The sequence below is a fragment of the Anabas testudineus genome, chromosome 16 (genome assembly GCF_900324465.2).
Source record: "Anabas testudineus chromosome 16, fAnaTes1.2, whole genome shotgun sequence".
NCBI classification, from domain to species: Eukaryota; Metazoa; Chordata; class Actinopteri; order Anabantiformes; family Anabantidae; genus Anabas; species Anabas testudineus.
In genome coordinates this window covers 23,409,593-23,427,995 of record NC_046625.1, presented here as the reverse complement: position 1 = coordinate 23,427,995, position 18,403 = coordinate 23,409,593, and the positions used below count along the sequence as shown (strand labels likewise).

Genomic DNA, 18,403 nt, shown 5'->3' with positions numbered 1-18,403 from the left:
TGCTCAGTGCTCAGGTGTCCGCAGTCTGCTGGAGCTGGAGCCGGAGCCGGAGCCGGACTCGGACCACGACCACTCGCTGCTGTCTCGGAGCCGTCCTCATTCTTCGACACACACCGGGGAGGTTTCGTGTAACATGTGCCGCTAGTTTGACTCACTTTTGAAGAAATGGAACCTCCGGACTTCGAAGCTATGAACTTCTCGGCGGAGCCGGCGGCGGCAGCTCACCGGCTGTGTGAGGAGTGGAGGAGCAGCTCGGAGGGCTCCGTGTTCCACCTCGCCAACATCTTCCTCTTCTTCGGCTTCATGGGCGGCAGCGGCTTCTATGGCCTCCTCTACCTGTTCACCTTCCTCACCCTGGGCTTCTTCTGCTCGACCCTGTGGGCTTGGACGGACTCCTGCACCACGGACTCGTTCCTGTGGAGCTTCGCGCTGTTCGCCGTGTGCTTGGGTCAAGTGCTGCACGTCGCCTACCGGCTGAGGAGCGTCACCCTCAACAAGGACTTCCAGGAGCTGTACAGCCGCATGTTCAAGAAGCTCGGGGTGTCCCTCACACATTTTGAGAAGATCGTGACCTCCTGCGATGGAGACGTCCTCACATTAGAGAAGGACCACTGCTTCGCCATGGAGGGGAAAACCGCCATTGACAAGCTGTCGGTGCTGCTGTCTGGCAGGTGAACACTCACTGTTAGAAACCAGAGTCTGCACAGTCCTGGTCTAGGAGCGATCAGGAAAGTTCTGTTAACCTGGTAACTTCAGCTTCAAGTTGATCAGTTGTGGTGTGAGGTGTGAGTTTAGGTAGGTTCCTGTAGTCTTCAGTAGCCCCCAGTCAACGCTCATGTTAAAATAATGTAAAATTATGTTTATAATAATAGCTTAATATTGATAGAAAAAATGGCAATGAGCATTCTCTGATGGTTTAAGTATTCATTCAGCTGGATGTGAACAATTTTCTTTATATATATTATAATAATATAATATAAATTATAAACTGATACTGATTACTGACCACAATTGATTAACACTGTCCACACTGAAAACACATAAAAGATGTTCGACCTAAATATCTTTATTTATCTGATGGTGTGATGATGTAGTTTGTGTGGCATCAATTATATCAAGAACGTCTCTATGTCCAGTGAAGGTAAACATCACAATATGAAGCTGGGAGAGTGCTGTGGTGGTTTGATCACTGCTGATAGAAGGTTCTAACAGATACGAGTCATCACTACAGTGTTACTGTGATGTCAGCACGTCGACCACAAACACTGTCATTGGGTATTTGGAGTAGATTTCTCTGCTTTCACCATTTTGTTATCTGCTTAAGAAACTCTTTAGCCTCTTAAAAGTCCTCCTGCCTTACTGGCTTTATGTTTAACAGTTTTTCACATTAGGAGCTCTTTTAAGGGCTACAATGCTTTGTGAATAATGTTTACTTGGTGAACACAGGCCCAGGTCTCAAGCTGCAGAGGCTCTGAGTGTGTTGCCATGTTTCATCTTTTACAGTATTTAGTGGCATATTTACATGTGCACTTTTAATTGTTTTAGTTTAAGTCTTTATTAGGCTCACATTGTTCTTCTTTTTATCACTTCGGTAACTGTCCCCTTGCTCTCTACAGGCTACTGTGAAGTATTATTGGGGGAATGTGAAGTAACCAGTGGGATGGCTTGAGGAAATGGTCTGTGGAAGCACATAGATAAACACCCACTGCCTCCTACGTAGGAACCCCAAACTCAAAACATAAAATGAGCCCACACATAGCAGTTTGTCAGATTTTGTGGGGCTTTTAAATTATTCTTAATCTCTTTGTGGTTATCATCCAGTTTTAGTCCTTTTTGTTCCTCCGTGGTCTCATTCTTTCTTCATTTTTTGTGTCTTTGGAATGAAGTTGTCTATTTTTGACTGTTTTTTGGTTGTTTTATTTTTGGACATTTTGAGTATCTTTTTCATCATTATGCATCTTTTTTTGTCTTATTTCTAGTTTCTCTTCAATATATCAGTTTTTGTCCCTTTTATCTCCTTAGGTTGTTTGTGGTTATTTTGTGGCTCTTTTTTTCTCTTCATTGTTTTTTTTTTCATAGATTTTTTGTCTCAGTGGTATTAATTTGTCTATTTTGGGTCCTTTTTCGTCTCAGTACATTCATCACGTGTCTAATTTAGGTAATTCGTGTCCCTTAGGGGTTGTTTAGCATCTTCTTGTGATTGTGTTTTTTCATTCAACGATATCAGCCTTCACTGTAATAGAGGTTCCAGCTAAGGATTCTCCCTGACCCCTTGAGCCCCTAGGCTTGTGTCTGGTATAGTTTGGTAATTCATCCATGAGTACAGACAGCACTTACAGGCTTTGTCACTATTCCACAGTTATTTCTGTGCTAGGTTATAGTGCTCAGATGAGACAGATGTTTAACAGTTGGAAATTGGCTCGGTTTATGAATAGATTCACTATGAAACAGTGAATTTATGGGTCCATAAATTGGTTCAGATCAGAACCTTTTACCTTCTCTGTAATTAATCTCTATCAAAGCTCACACCTTTGCTGATAATTTAATTTCTGATGTGCAGCAAAGCATGAATTTATTACATCTTATGAAACTACTATAAAATACTAAATACTAATAAATACTACATTTCAGAACTTAATTCAAAAACATTGAACACGATTAAACTGTCAAATGTATTCTCATGCTTTGCATATGCAATATTCAATATAAAGGGAAAGATTGTGTGATGCAATAAAAACACATCCAATCAATTCTGTCACTATTGTCATGTTTGAGAATTGATTGGACTGGACTTTGACTTCTAATTTCTTGTCCTACAGAATCTGTGTGACAGTTAATGGAGAGTTTCTGCATTACATCTACCCTTTCCAGTTTCTGGATTCACCTGAGTGGGACTCTCTCAGACCATCGGAGGAGGGGGTCTTCCAGGTTAATTTTAAGTCTTGTGCATGTGCAAAAAAATCTTTCAGGTATTAATGACTGAATGACTCAGTTCATATGTCAAGAAATGCACAGGCTTTCTGTTTAGGTGAGTCCCTTGCAAAGTCCTGGTATTGTTAGTCACTAAATGGCTCACTTGGGCACTTATGGGATTATGTAGCAATTGTTATTATTATTATTATTATTATTATTATTATGTCAATTGCTTTGGTTTTATAATATTTTACAATATTGCTTTACCCGGTGTGAAAAATGTCTAACAAAAGCTGTTAAAAACAGAATATCATCATTTTGGCAACTAGTATTATGTAAAAAAGAAAATCCTCAAAAGTTTGGGATCACTTCGTTTACCAAGGAAACGCACATGAAATTAGTCTGAATGGGAAATATAGCTAAGTAGCTAATGATTTTGATGGAAAATATTATTGTGTTCATCAAACTTTTCTTCTATCAAAAAAACAAACAAACAAAAAAACACCTTTTGCAGCAACTACAGCCTTGCAGATCTTAGGCATTCTGTCAATTTTGATAGCTTTCCTTCCTCAATCCCTTACAAATCTCCTATTTTACCACCTCCAAAGCACCCAGACCATCACGCTGCCTCCACCATGCTTGACTAAATATATTAAGCACTGTTTTAGCATCTTTTCATTTGTTCGGTGCCTCACAATGTTGTTCTGGTTGATCCAAAGACCTCAAACTTGGACATATCTGTAGACAACAGACTTCTTCCAGTATTCCAGTGTCCAATGTCTGTGCTCTTTTGCCCATCTCAGTCCTTATTTTACATTGAATAGTCTGAGATACAACTTTTTCTTGTCCAGCATTAAGGAAGTCCAGCATCCTGAAGTCTCCTCTTTACTGTTGATGCTGACACTGGTGTTTGACGTGTGCTATTTGGTGCAGCTAAGGACCAATGAGGCGTTTTTTGTCTTAAACCACACATATTTCACTCACATATTTGTCTTCTTCAACAGTTATTCATCGGAGCCTCCAACTCATTTTTCTGTCCCTGTTAGAGCCAATTTGTGCTGCTCTCTGAAAGGAGTAGTTAACAGTATGATAAACAATTTCTAGCATTGAGTAGCCCTCCTTTCTAAAGACAAAAACAGACTGACGGGTCTCTGATGAAAGTTCTTTCTGACCATTTTGAACCTCTAAAACAATGATCAGGTACTAAACTAACCTAAAGAATTCCATGCTCCCTTGTTTGCTCCATTAGTTCATCTGTTCTCAGCTTAGCTCGTAATCAATTAACCTTAGAAAATGATTAACTTGAATTAGCAGCTATACCAGGAGACTGATGCAGAGGACTGACAATTGCTAATAATATTCTACAAAAATCTGGAGGGGTGTGTGTGTGTGTGTGTGTGTGTGTGTGTGTGTGTGTGTGTGTGTGTGTGTGTGTGTGTGTGTGTGTGTGTGTGTGTGTGTGTGTGTGTGTGTGTGTGTGTGTGTATAGATAGATAGATAGATATTTAATCAATGAACTCAGCATACAAGAGCAGACTCTTCGAACTGAAAAACGTTAATGAATTTTATGGATACGTAAGTTTCCAGCTTTACCAAGAATATTTAATAAATTTTACTTTAAATCAGATTATAGAAGTGAAGTTAACAGATAATTCTAGATCTACAATTTGTTTGAAATGCAGATCACCTACATTCTGTCTTGTTCTTGAAAGCCTTACAGCATAGATGGCCAAGTGTACACTCTGTATTGTACCAGAGCTAAGCTGACAGACAGCTCACACTATGCCTTCAATAACACCTGCAAACAAAGGCAGTGAATTTACATAGCCCCTGTAGTGCAGCACCACGGTGGTTTCTTTGCTGAGGGCCACAGAGAACATATTTTATGTTCCTATATATTTAAGCTAGAATTAGCACAGTGTGATTGTATGTCTTCTCTAATGAGTGACATTGTTTACACGCATGTCTAATTAGTTTATGAATGAGTCAGAAAGGGATGTTTGTCCCAGATATAATACAAATAATTAAATAATACTAGTTTGTTTCTTTGTTGTTGTTTTTTTGAGGACCAACTTTTCATATTCATGTGTGGAAATGACAGTAAACTTGGTTGTGGTCCTGATCTATGTTGAACATTGTTATTTTCCCCAGGTGACCCTGCGTGCTGATATGCCCTGCCGATATGTTGCGTGGAGGAGGAAGAAACTCTATCTGCTTTTTGCCAAGCATCGGTACATAGCCAAGATATTTGCCCTGGTTGTGCGCAATGACATAGCAGAGAAGCTGTACTCCCTCAATGACAAGGCTTTTGATGGGTCTGTGCACCACTATGATCTCCGATTACCAAGTTACTGTCACATGCCCGGGACCGAATTAGAAAAGGCAGATGTCCTGCAAGTGCCGGTGCAGGGGGGAAGGACTGCCTGAACACACAAACACACGCACACACTGCTCCATGCCATGAAGACTTTGAACAGATTCACTGTGTATAGAAATGGGTGGTAAAATATGCTGTCATGTAGGGTAGGTGATTTTTCAGTGGTGGTATTCTATCTCCAATTTTCTATTCTAACACCATTCATGTGTGGAGGAGCCAACAGCAAGTCAAATGGCTCAGTCACACCAAAATTCACTCCCTATGGGACACTGTGGAAGAATAATTCGCTTTTTACCCGCCCCCTACACGTTGCCAAACCAGGTATGACTGCAGCCTAAATCTCTAAAGTGCATGCTCACAACTTTGTCAGCTGGAGATTGATTCGGATGTTTATTCTCTGGGGCCCAATGCCAGAGAGATCAGAAGAAGCCTTAAAGGTTTTCCAGAGCTTTGCCAGTAACTCCTAAAGAAATAATGGGATACTATCTCAGAACTTGGTATTCAGTTTTCTGGTGCACCTTTGGCTATGTTTGCCACAAAAGTTCTCTTTTTAGAAATATTTCCATATTTTCCATAATGTTTAACTATCCAGTTAAGATGATAGTTGTTGGATAATTTGGTGTTTTGATGTTAATGTAGCACCATTTACAAATCTTTAAGATGCGTGTAAGGGCTGGAGCATGCTTGCTACAGAGGATGCACAACACACAAACGCAGTCAAAATGTTCATAGTCTCCACTGTTGTACATGTTGTTGCTCTCCAACACTGTAGTGGGTGTTGTAGAAGAAGTGTTCAGGAAAGGCAACTTTTCAGTATCAGTGTTGGTTTCCACTTGTTTTTATGTTATTTTTTGGTCTCTATAGTTATTAAATGGAACTATAATTATCTGTGTGTGACTAGTGAACCAATGACATTTAAAGCTCACGTAGCCTACATCACATTACATTAGGGTCTGGGGTAGGGAACCACCTGCCACAGAAAGCATGAATTTCATAGACTCATCTATACACTGAGCAGCTGCTCCTTGCTGTCTATAAGACAAGGTTGTGAATTGTATCTGGAGTAAAATCCATCTACGTGCAGTTTGGCTTAACAGATCTTCTAGAATTGAATTGAACTGAATGACTATGTTACTTATTTGTCTAGTGACATCATTTAGACATAGACGTTTCTTAAACTGTTTGCACGGCTATTCTGCACTTAACTGCAGTTTTGTGAGGAATATTTTCTTTGGTTAAAACATGATAGCAGGATTTTCTGTCCTCTTAACAAGGATATGTAATGTACTATATTCATATGGATTCAGTTAGATTCTGAAGCAGAACACAAGCAGTTTACTCAGCAGTGCATCACTGGAATTATTTGTCTACATTACAGTATAGTAAAAATATATATAACTGAGGAGAGTTGGTGAATATGTTGTGTGTAAGGAGTTTGTGACACAGTTTGGGCTACATAGGTAGTGGCAGATTAACTCAACTGTATAAGATTATGTAAATGAAGTGGACTTAAAGTGTTTATGCTTTACTGTAAAAAATAAATTCTATTTTACTGTGTAACGCTTTCCTTCTTTTCTGGTTATATTACTGTACAATAATCTTCACTTTTCCTGACTCAGATCTATTATGGAACTTTTTTTTCATTAGTGAATGGATTTTGCAAGGTTGTCATGGAGATACAACCTTGTTTCCTTGATTTATTTATTTAGCATTAGACATGTTTTTATTCTTTTGTTCCTCTGTTCCAACTTTTTTTAAAACATACATTTGGGACAAATACATTTTAAATGAACATATTAAAAAACAACATTTAATATCTTTGTTCTATTCTAGCCTAAGGTCATTTTACAAAGCATTTGAAATTTAGAAAATGGTCTTGTAACTAAAACCTCATGGACATTTTGTAGAATGGACTAATATTGTTTATATTTTTTAATTATTTTTATTAATATATCTAAATGTTATGGTAAAACAAACAAAGATTTTCAAGCTATTAGTTTTTACTGAAGTTCGTCCAAACCGACGTTTTAAAGAAAATAACATATTAGATTTTCCAGCATGTTGTTTAAGTTCAGAATCTCTTCTTTTAATAGTTTGAAATGGAAATGTGGTTTTAAAATTATAGAAACCTTCTGTGTTTTTAATACATATATTACATACTTTTCACAATAATAATAATAATAACAATGATAACGGTCAGGAAACTAACAGAGTTTATAGAACTAACCTCAATTAATTATAAAGCACAAAAAATAATTAGTCAATATGTTTTATAATAAATACAGTTTATTATGTGGATGTTTATTCTCATTCTGTAAAAGAAAGATGTAAATAAATCTTACAGGACAAACAGCAGCTCGGTTGGTTTGTTTTATGACATAAGTACATCCCCTGTAGGAAACTGTCCCCCTGCCTCTCCTCCTCTCCTCCTCTCAGGTAAGTCCATCCATCTTGCTCAACAGGAGCCGCGTGTTTCTTTTCTACCCCACTGGATGCCGGGGGGGGGGGGGGGGGGGGAGCTGTCGCCCCCTGTCGGCGCTCTCACACGCTGCAGGTGCAGCGCTCCAGCCTTCTTGCCTATTTTAGTCTGTGCCTGTGAGCTGGGAGGAATGCGCGGACGCACATTGTGCACCCCCGGATTGGAGAGTCCAGACTGCAGCCAGCAGCACCGCCGCTCATCTCGAGATCATTCCGACCTGTTTCCTCTACCTGTCCCCACTCGCCTTCATTCCACCGGCTGCTGCTGCGATCGGTAAGTAACGACACCTCTCCGTACTTTGACGCGAAGTTAGAAAGTTGGAGTTGTCACAAATGAACGCGCGCGCGCGTGTGTGTGTGTGTGTGTGTGTGCGATCAGGCGGTATGCGTGTATCTATTTTTACATGGAAGCCCCTCCAGAGCTGGAGCACATCAGCAGCTGACACCGTTAGTGGGAGAACCTCCTTACTTAAGTACAACACTGACGTCATTGGAAGATGTTTCTGTGAGCATCAGTTCATCTTTTGGGGACAGGGAGCTACATGTCTATGCTGGGGCTTCTCTTCTCTGTAAGCCTGTTGTGAGACTCTCACAGGATGTGAAGTGACATTGTGACATGAGCTGCTCTCACACTACACTCACACTCCACTACAGGGAGCTGCTCACAGCTGAAACAGTCTGAACTGCTGCTTTTGGACATTTCTACCTTCTACAATTTTTCTCTCCTGGCAAAAAAGACTTCACCTTAGTCAGTTTATATACAGATATGTATATCCATTTATACATGCCCATATATATAACTCTACATAGAAGTATAAGTATAAGTGATTTGTTTTTTTAATTTAAATTCACTAACTCTCTCTTTTCTAAAAGTAATGCCGCCCTCTTTGTTTTCCTGAGATAAGCCTGGACCCTGGCTGGAGATTGTGTATCCAGTGTCTGTCTGTTCACACTGCATGTCATGATGAGAAACAGGGACAGGGAGGCAGGTCAGAGTGGAAGCTAAATGCAGAGAGGTTCTTGAAGAAAAACCTGAGACTAGACACAAACAGCCGAGACGACACAGGAGTGGCTTCAGGACGAGTTCCTGACTAAACAACCAGAGCTGCTTTACATCACATCAACAGCGTATTAGTCAGAATCCCTGATCACATCATCTCTGACCCTCTCCCCGTCTTCTAGGTCCCCCTGCTGAAGGATGTCGTCCACCCCGGAGCTGCCCCCCCACCTCTTCACCACAGTGCCCTTCTTCCCCTCAGCCACGCCAGGAGTCCCACATGTGTCCAACGCCACCTCGTGCCAGGAGTGGGAGCAGGCGCACCACCTCCTCTTCCACCTGGGGAACCTATCGCTGCTGCTGGGCCTCGTCATCCCCACCACCCTGGGCCTGCACATGATCCTGCTGCGCCTCCTCCTGTTGACAGGTCGGGTCCGCGGCACCTCCTGTGGTGATAAAACCGTGCAGAGGAATATTTATCACAGCCTTGTAAAAATCAGGAATCTGTAAGTCAGAGCATTAGTGAGTTATTACCACAGGCTGGTCGGGGAACTGGGCGAGTTGAGTTAAAGTGTGGGACGTCCCCAGAGCCGCTGGGACGGATCTGTTCACCAGAGCTGCTGAGCTCTGATAATGGCAGATAAAGAAAGGGGGAGAGTGGCGGATGGAAAAAGCACTTCCAACATGTTTATCTTCTACTTGGAAGGAGAGTGGAGACAGGAAGCAGCAGGATTTATGGGAAATGTGGTTGTAGTTTGGACAGTTCATTTATTTATATTGTCCTCTGGCACAAGTTAGACTGAGAGGGTTTCCTAGAGGAAAAGAAAGTGAGTGAAGTGAATCAGCAGTAGAGACCCCTATTTTTAGACACTGGTTGTTTAACTGTTGTTTGTTTGTTGTTTATTGTTTAATGGGACAAATACATACATACTTTTTATGTATTACCCAAGTGTATTACTCTTTTTTAAGGTTATTCTTGTATGATTTTATTTGACAGTAGACAGGAAGGCAGAGAGGAAATTTGGGGGGAGACAGAGACAGGATGACTTGCACCAATGGTCCCCAGACGGACTTGAATCAGCACAGCCCCCAGGGGCGGGGGTTGGTTTCAGCAGAAAGAGAGAAAACTCTGAAGCGTCCACTGTATCTTCTCCTAAATTCCCTTTGTTCTGTGTCTTTAACCCTCACAGGATGTGGTCTCTTTATTGCTTGGGCCACTTTGTACAGGTGCAACCTGGATGTGATGGTCTGGAACGTGGTCTTTCTGGTGGTTAACTTCATGCACTTGTTCTTCCTGCTGTACAAGCGAAGGCCGGTGAGTTCTTCATTAGCTAGTTAGTATGAAACCTAAAGCGTCGTTTCTAATCATGTGACTCTAAGTTCAAACCTGATCCCAGAGAGATGTAGTCTGAGTGCAAATGTGAAAAAAGCTCAACAGTCTCTCAGTTACTTTCCACTGAGCACGTTTCAGTGTTCTACCCAGTTCAAACACTGGATCCAGGTGTTTATGCTCAGACTCACTGTTTGCTTCACGAACTGTAAACCACAGCAGCACTACTGCACTTTACTTTGGCTGTGGCTCTGCCCCGTCAGATTAAGATCGACAGAGAGCTGCGATCGGTCTACAAGCGGATGTTTGAACCCCTCCATGTGCCGGAGGCTCTGTTTCAGAGGCTCACGGGACAGTTCTGCACCATTCAGACTCTGAAGAAGGGCCAGGCGTACGCTGCTGAGGACAAGACCTCTGTGGACGAGCGCCTCAGCATTCTCCTCAAAGGAAAGTATGTGCTGTTTGTTGGCTGTAGCTTCTTGTTCTCCTGCAAACACTGCACTCCACATGGAGGCTTTCACTGGAAGGAAAACAATTCATTCCTGTTATGAATTTATGAGAGAAAACATGAGATGTTGAGTCATTTGGGGTAAAATCATCCACTGATGGCAGCATAACACTAGAACCTTTAAAGTTTAAAGTCACTTTCCTCAGTTTCCATTTGTTTAAGATGAAGAATTTTGACTTCGAGTTTCTCTGTGGCAGGATGAAGGTATCATACCGAGGCCATTTCCTCCACAACATCTATACCAATTCATTCATCGACTCTCCAGAGTTCAGGTCCACTGAGATGCACAGAGGAGAGAAGTTCCAGGTAATAAGACAGAAAAAGAATGAACACGTGTCGACACGTCCATTGACCATCAGATAATACACATTTGTGGAAAAGGTCTTATTGTTGTATTTGATTGACAGGTGACCATCATGGCTGAGGAGACCTGTAAGTTCATGTGCTGGTCTCGAGAGAGACTCACCTACTTCCTGGAGTCAGACACTTTCCTCAATGAGGTGTTCAGGTACCTCATTGGCAAAGACATCACCAACAAACTGTACTCCCTGAATGACCCCACCCTCAGTGACAAGGTTGGTCAAACTCTGCTGCTGGATCCCAGTGAGACAGGTTTTAGTAGCACAAACAACTAACATCATACTGAATGACAACTGTACGGATTGTGTCCCAGACTGCAAAGAAGATAGACCGTCAGCCCAGCCTGTGCTCTCAACTGTCCATGATGCAGATGAGGAACAGCATGGCGAGTACCAGCGACACTGATGATGTTCTAAACCAGATCCTACGAGGAGGATCTGCTGGATCACTGCACCGTAAGTCATGTTGGCCCCAACAAGATTAAAGCTATTAAAATTCATATTTACATTTACATTTAGTCATTTGGCTTTTCTCCAAAGTGAATTAGAAATGAGGTACAACATATCTAAACCAAGGACAAAAACTTTAAAAGAACAGAGATTCATTTAATATATTTATAAAATCAGGGTACTACTGGTCAGATCTGTAATGAATATTAATACCATTTTACCACTTTAGTATGAATCCCCCCTTTAAAATTGAACTTCAACGGCTTCACTGACATTTAGTTTGCAGAGGTTTTCAGTTCAGATTATGTCATCTGGTTGCACATCCAAAGGATCCTGTAATCTTCTGTAGTCTGTAGTCAGAGTGAGCACCCAAGGTTAATGAGAGACAAGTGATCCAACAGTCTGTACTGCATATACTGCATATGCTGTATATACATTGCATAATGAATAATATTAATAATGATTACTGGATGGGAACCAGGCCAGATGGGAACTAGTATTAAGAAAGACCATTTGTGGAGGTTGACAGGAAGCAGACAGAGAAAAGTGATACTGTAGCTTTTGCACTACATAGTTTTTATTGACTTATCATTACTCATACATGAATGTGTAAACAGCATTTTACTTAAGTCATTTGCATAAATTGCAGCAAAACTAGTTTGCTTTGTACAGAACTACAAGTAACCAGGACGAACCTACTGATTATTTTCTCAGTAAAATCTCACTGGGTTCTCACACAGTGACACAAGCAAGGTTTGTTTTGTCCAACCAACAATCCAAACCTCAGGAATAAGAGTTCAAATGAGACTGTTGCAGACTGTCTGGGAGCTCAGTGATGCCTTGAACCAGATCTGTCCCGACGTTGTCAGGCATGCATACAAGCACGTGGGGGCCATAGAAAGTACTGAGTGCCATTTTGAGCTGCTGAAATTAAATTTCAGTAGATGGACTTTAAATTCAGCCCTGTGTAGGTTGATCAGTTCTGCATGAGTGCCGTTACACAGCCAATGCTTGAACTGTTAGTGTTAATGCAAACAGATTATTTTAGCTTATTTTTGGTTCCAGAGTATCTGCTTTTCCACTCAACCTGCACTAGGGTCTGACCATTTAATTAAGTCAATTGTATTTTAATTTTTTTTTTCAAATTTTCAGAAAAGTCACCAGGGTACCAAGACGTCTGCAAAGATGAAGCCCATCGCAGAAGGGATGGAGGATGACGTTTTCGAAGAATCTGTCCCCTCCAAGTCTCACCGTATGTCCAGCACCTCCACTGAGGAAGTGTAGCCACCAAAGGAAGAATACCCATTGTCATCATACAGTATAATATGTAAAACTGTTCAGCAAACCAATAACTAGAGCCTAATTGATTATATCCATATATTTGAAATGTCTAATGTTTGTTTGCAGCCTTTTAGAAACATTTTCTCCACGGCAAGGTCTGAGGAGAATCCTCAGTGTGTTGTTGTATGTTCTCTTTGTGTCTAAACTAATCCTATGAAGGGTTTTCTGTTGAACAGTGCATTTCTACACTCACCTGTCATGTGTTAGATACCGCATTTGAACAGTTCATGTTAATGTACAGTTAACAGACATGTTTGTCTTCGTGGTACACGTTTGAGTGAAGTAAGCCTCCTAGAAATATCAGTGTGTTCCTGTGCCACAGTTCACTCTGAACATGTTTTATTGCTGTGTTTGGCCCCACTCACCAATACAATAAAGAATAATACTTAAAGTTTCAGTACACACTGTATCTCAATCCACTGGTGGCACATCACATCTTTGGGCCAGTGCAGATGGCACCGCTGCGCCCTCTATTGGCACTGTGACGCATCTCCAATACAACCATCAACCACCTACTTCTACTTTATATAACTGTTTCCATTTTATGGTGCTTCAAACAAATAATGATGGAACAATCAAGACTTTATTGATTCTTGGAGTGAAATGAATAAGCTACCCAACAGTAAGTGAGCTAATTTAATTATAATTATTAGATTCATCAGGGGTTAAACTGAGGTCCACTGTTACTCGCTGCAACATGAAGTTGATGAACACATTGACTATATTACTTACATTTATTACTTTTCCTTTTGGTACTTTGTATTTAGCAAATTCGTTTTCACTTCTACTTAGGTAACACTAAATTACAAATTCTACTCTTGTACAGATACTTGAGTGTATGAGCTGAGTTCTTTCACCTCCACTACATGGTACTTGATTATGAGCCAGCTGACAACCATGCAGCAGAGAAGCGTGGTCACTGAAAACTGCAGTGCTCACACCATTAGCTCCAATTCACTGTGAGGGATGCTTAGTGATCTTTTCCCTCATGTTCTTCATTGTTTGAAAGCAGGTTGTCCTCTGTAGAAAGGTCCTTCACCTTCCAAACCAAAGACTAAGCAAAGAGCCCTGGATATTTGGGAACACTTGGAAAATTTAGAGATGGTTTTATCTTTATGTAGGAAATGTAGGACTTCATATAAACAGGTGTGTGTCTCTCTAATCTGTGTCCAAACAAATAGAAGATCCTTTGTTTCATTGACATATATAGTTTAGACATCCTCCTCAGTGCAGACCTCTTAACATGTAGAGGGTAAACAGTTTAGAGAATTCAACAAATTAAAACCTCAGCAGGATTGGAGTATATCAGTTATAAATTCCAAGTCTTTGTTTCTATAAAATAAAATAAATACATTTTGAAATACACATCAGTCCAAAAACATAAATATACATTATACAATAATAATAATAATAATAAGAAAAAGAATGATAACTGTCTGGCATCTGTCCTACCACAATTTCCCAAATGGAATCAATAAAGTATTTCACTATTATTGTACAGTATATATTTATTTAAACATTTAGCAAGTACTAACCACCACAAAATGTGTCAGATTTGTAATATAATAATATAAAATGTTAGTTTTTCATGTTAAAAAATAAAACAATGCCCATATTAAATCAACAATACAATAACATGGAAAGGAAGCTACGATGAACAGACAGTTGACGTCGTATCGCGAGATTTGGCCACGCTGCCCGGGATCACGTGATTTCCTTCAAGCTGTCATGGCCGCCGTGAGGAAGCTCCGGATGTGCGCTGTTTCTCCCACGGGGAAACACTCCGCCTCGCTTATCTTCCTGCACGGCTCAGGTGCTCACTAGTCTTGTTTATTCCAGTGGTTCTGGTGACGTTACTGGTTCTTTAGAAAAGAGAAAGAGCGCTTATTAAATGAACATGGAGGAACTTTAGTTTCAGTTTGGTGTCTGCGTACCTTTTACATTTTGACCTCTGATCTCCCCTGTGCATGTTTCATGTGTTTGGAATTGTTTCAGGATGTGATTCATCACCGAGGAACAATACAAACCCAGATTCTAGCACAGAGAGGCCAACATCCGTTTTTCCCAAGAACAACCAGAAACATGGCCTTGTCTGACCAAAGAACATGTCTCCACTGTCTTTCAGTCCATCTGACATGGGTTCAGCCCCAGATAACACAGCACCGCTGCTGCACAGAAAAGATGTGCGTCATCCTTACGTAATAAAGTTTCAGGTTGCATTTCTGGATGCAGCTGTAGAATGTGTCAAGTTATTTTTCAGAGAAATCCCACATCCACATGAAGCATGAGGGCTTCAAGGTTACCCGCCTTGAACAGTGGTTTCCACCTTTGACTTTTATGCACTTTTAGGTCCCTGAATCTTTTTACAGTGTTATGTACTGATAGCTAATGTGATATATTTAAGTGCAGTACTACTGTTTGGAATCTGATTCAGTTATAACTCCACACCCAGGTGACACTGGGCAGGGGCTGAGAGCCTGGGTCCGAGATGTTCTGGTGCCAGAGCTGGCCTTCAGCCACATCCGAGTTATTTACCCCACAGCTCCAGCTAGGTAGGTCTAAGTCTGCGTCACATCAGACCCTCAGTGGTAATAATACAGGCCTGAATCTAGTTGCTGTGTCTTCTTCACATCACTTGAAGAAGTCTCAGAAGCAAACAGTCCTATACTCATCATAAACTGCATGTACTGTCAGACCACCTCACACAACTTTCTTGTAATCACTGCTGTATATTCATAGATTATTGATACTGCAGAAGTCTGACACATATTTTTCATGACGATCCATTAAGATGAGGGAAAACAAAAATCAGTGAGGTTAAATGTTAATTTGCTGGACAAAGTCTATGTAGTAGAGACGATATTGCAGCCATGTCACTGACCGCTGACCTTCATCTCTGCCATTAGGCCATACACTCCCATGAGAGGGGCCCTGTCTACTGTCTGGTTTGACCGGTACAAGATCTCACGGGACTGCCCGGAGCACCTAGAGTCCATAGACACCATGTGCAGCACCTTAGGGTCCATCATTCAGGATGAGCTCAATGCTGGGATCCCCAAACACAGGATGCTCATTGGTATGGGTCTGATTTTGTCTGCTACATTTAAAAACTGTAGGTTACTTGTGTTCAGACTCCAAAAATACAAGTTAGAAACACCTTTAAAATTTTGACCATCATTCTTTTTAGTCTTGATAACATTGCCATCACCAAGTTGAATGTTGAGCTCTGGGAACAGAGGCCTTGACTGAGACAGGTCAAAAACAACAAGCAGTCTGATCAGACACAATCGCTGTGTCTGTCCTTTACTGAATGCATGAACACATCAGATTTCTGTAGAAACCTTGAAATGTGGAACTAATTTGGACTAGACTCAAACATTACTTATCAACAACAAAATTAAATAGAATTTAAAATACTTTGTCTTTATGAGTAACTCAGTGAGGTTGAATTACCCAGAGAAATCACTTAAATAATACTGAACTTTCTCCTTAAGGTAGAGAGCATATACTGCACTTAGCATATCTGGACAGGTAAAGAAGTTGAAGTGGTATCTGTATTGGATGTACTTGCGCTTTTATTTGAGTAATGAGTCTGTCTACTTCATGCTGCAAGAAAGAACTCCTTCAGATTTAAACTTCCTTTACGAGAATTATTTGAAAAACTTACAGGTATTAGTGCACTTTGACTGACAGAGCAGTGTCAGCTCACATGCTCCTGTCCAGGTTCCTGCAGGTCACTTAACATGTCAGACTCTTTGAGCCAGGCTATTGGATTCCACCTCTCCACTCTGTCTCTTCAGCCTCTCTGCCTTCACTCTCTCTCGCTCCTTAACTCTCTGACAGAATCAGAGGTACTCACCATTACGTACTCTGATGTATAAAATTGAGAACAGGTTGCTTATTTCAAGGCAAAAATCCAAACCTGATGATGTGGAAGTGTGGCGTCCTTAAGTATTTCCCCCTTCTGACTGGGGCTTCTGTTACTCACATGATGAATTTGTTTATGATACTTAGTGTTGCATAGGAACGATGCTGATGCAGTAGTTTGTCTCTTTCTTTGTGCCTGATTGAAGGTGGGTTTTCAATGGGTGGAGCCATGGCTCTCCACCTAGCCTGTCGATACCATCCTGATGTAGCAGGAGTTTTCGCACTGTCCAGCTTCCTCAACCAGGACTCTGTCACTTATCAGGTACATCAACACTAATGGATGTTGTTTCATGAATACTGTCCCTATTTATTTTTGATCTACAAAATAATATAACTAACACAAAAATAACAGCACACAAGGTTTTTTTCTCTAATGTACAACTCTTTTTGCAGTTGCAAAAACACTGGTTAGTCTTATTATTTATTTATTTCTGTGATTATCAAAAGACCATTTTACTATGTAGTGGGTAATCCACCAGGAACTTTGTCAATGTCAACTCCCTGAGCTCTTCTCTTTATTTACCTTTCTACTTCCCTGTGTGTAACTGCTTAATGCATCAATGTGTTCTGTATCTTGTGACTGAAGGCAGTGGAGGAGCGCTTCAGAGCAGGACTCCCCCTCCCTGAGTTGTTCCAGTGCCATGGGACCAGTGATGAGCTGGTTCTCTGTCAGTGGGGCGAGGACACATCAATGCTACTGAAAAAGGCTGGCATGACCACCACTTTCCACTCCTTTCCAGGCCTGTACCACCAGCTCTCCGGGCCTGAGATGGAGATGTTGAGAAGCTGGATCCTCAACAAGCTGCCCCAGACCACCACATCCTGACTCACTCTGCCTTTTCTGACTTATACAGTCAGTTATTTTGTCAATAAATATTTTTATGGTTGCTATGTACATTTTGCAGCAAGAGCATATTCCTTTGAGACGTGGCAGCAATGACCCACACAAAGTGGGCAGTGTTGTCAGGTGGGATACAAATGAGTCAAAGAGAGCAGTGGCAGATCGAGAAAAACATTTACATGGGGTGGAAAGTTGTTTTGGTGAGGGGGCAGTTGTGCTATAACTAGTTTTATTTATAGAGGTGGTAGAGTTTGTAGCAGAGCCTTTAGCAGCACTTAAAGAATGGGATCCTCTACTTTATAAGGATAGTCATTTAAAGCAGTGAATCTCACACCTGTTCCATATATTCCAGTAGATCTGCTCACTTAAAATATGGGTTATCTTAGACAGTGTTCTATGTTGTATAATATATATCTAGATGTACATACCAGGAATTAAAAGCTCGAAATTGTCTCATATGATTATGTCACAATTATTCTTTGTTGTTAGATTTTTTGGTTTTCTGCATTAATTTGTCATAAATCATAATATGATCATATTATGATCACATATAATGTCCTGATCTGATCTTCACCTAGGTCAAGAGTATTAACAAAAATGACGTGCCTAAAATAATACCACAAATTTCATGTCTTTATTGAGAACCACCATAAAAAACTCATAGTGCTAGTGTAAATCCTTAGAATAATTACCTCCAAAAAGCTAATTGGAGTCAGGTGCTGGCATACCTCTTGTCTTGTTAAGAAAATTAGTTTGGAGGTGTGGACTAGAGCGACTTAGACTTACAAAAAACACTCAAACTTTTTAAGTTTCCTCTGCACAGGAAGAATGTGCTTATGTGAGTCACGCCTCACCAAAAGGAGCTTTCAGAGGATCTATGAT

General features: G+C 40.8%; 3 protein-coding genes across 4 annotated transcripts; all 3 read left to right on the top strand.

Annotated features, from left to right (window-relative positions):
* On the top strand, nt 1–6,841 carry popdc3 (popeye domain containing 3). The gene is made up of 3 exons (XM_026370343.1): nt 1–671; nt 2,820–2,928; nt 5,065–6,841. The coding sequence occupies exons 1-3, from the start codon at nt 166–168 to the stop codon at nt 5,338–5,340; spliced, it is 891 nt and encodes a 296-aa protein (XP_026226128.1). The 5' UTR covers nt 1–165; the 3' UTR covers nt 5,341–6,841.
* Nucleotides 6,842–7,885: 1,044 nt separating this feature from the next.
* On the top strand, nt 7,886–13,125 carry bves (blood vessel epicardial substance). Of its 2 annotated transcripts, none has more exons than XM_026370277.1 (8): nt 7,886–8,042; nt 8,951–9,192; nt 9,956–10,080; nt 10,359–10,546; nt 10,801–10,909; nt 11,011–11,178; nt 11,277–11,418; nt 12,565–13,125. In XM_026370277.1, the coding sequence occupies exons 2-8, from the start codon at nt 8,967–8,969 to the stop codon at nt 12,627–12,629; spliced, it is 1,023 nt and encodes a 340-aa protein (XP_026226062.1). In that variant the 5' UTR covers nt 7,886–8,042; nt 8,951–8,966; the 3' UTR covers nt 12,630–13,125. The 2 variants fall into 2 exon arrangements, with proteins under 2 accessions (XP_026226062.1, XP_026226063.1); XM_026370278.1 differs by lacking the exon at nt 7,886–8,042 and adding an exon at nt 8,440–8,516.
* Nucleotides 13,126–14,467: 1,342 nt separating this feature from the next.
* lyplal1 (lysophospholipase like 1) lies at nt 14,468–17,979 on the top strand. Its single transcript, XM_026369917.1, has 5 exons — nt 14,468–14,566; nt 15,206–15,305; nt 15,660–15,829; nt 16,827–16,942; nt 17,267–17,979. Exons 1-5 carry the CDS (start codon nt 14,482–14,484, stop codon nt 17,504–17,506), a joined length of 711 nt encoding a protein of 236 aa, XP_026225702.1. The 5' UTR covers nt 14,468–14,481; the 3' UTR covers nt 17,507–17,979.
* The last annotated feature ends 424 nt before the right edge of the window (nt 17,980–18,403 follow it).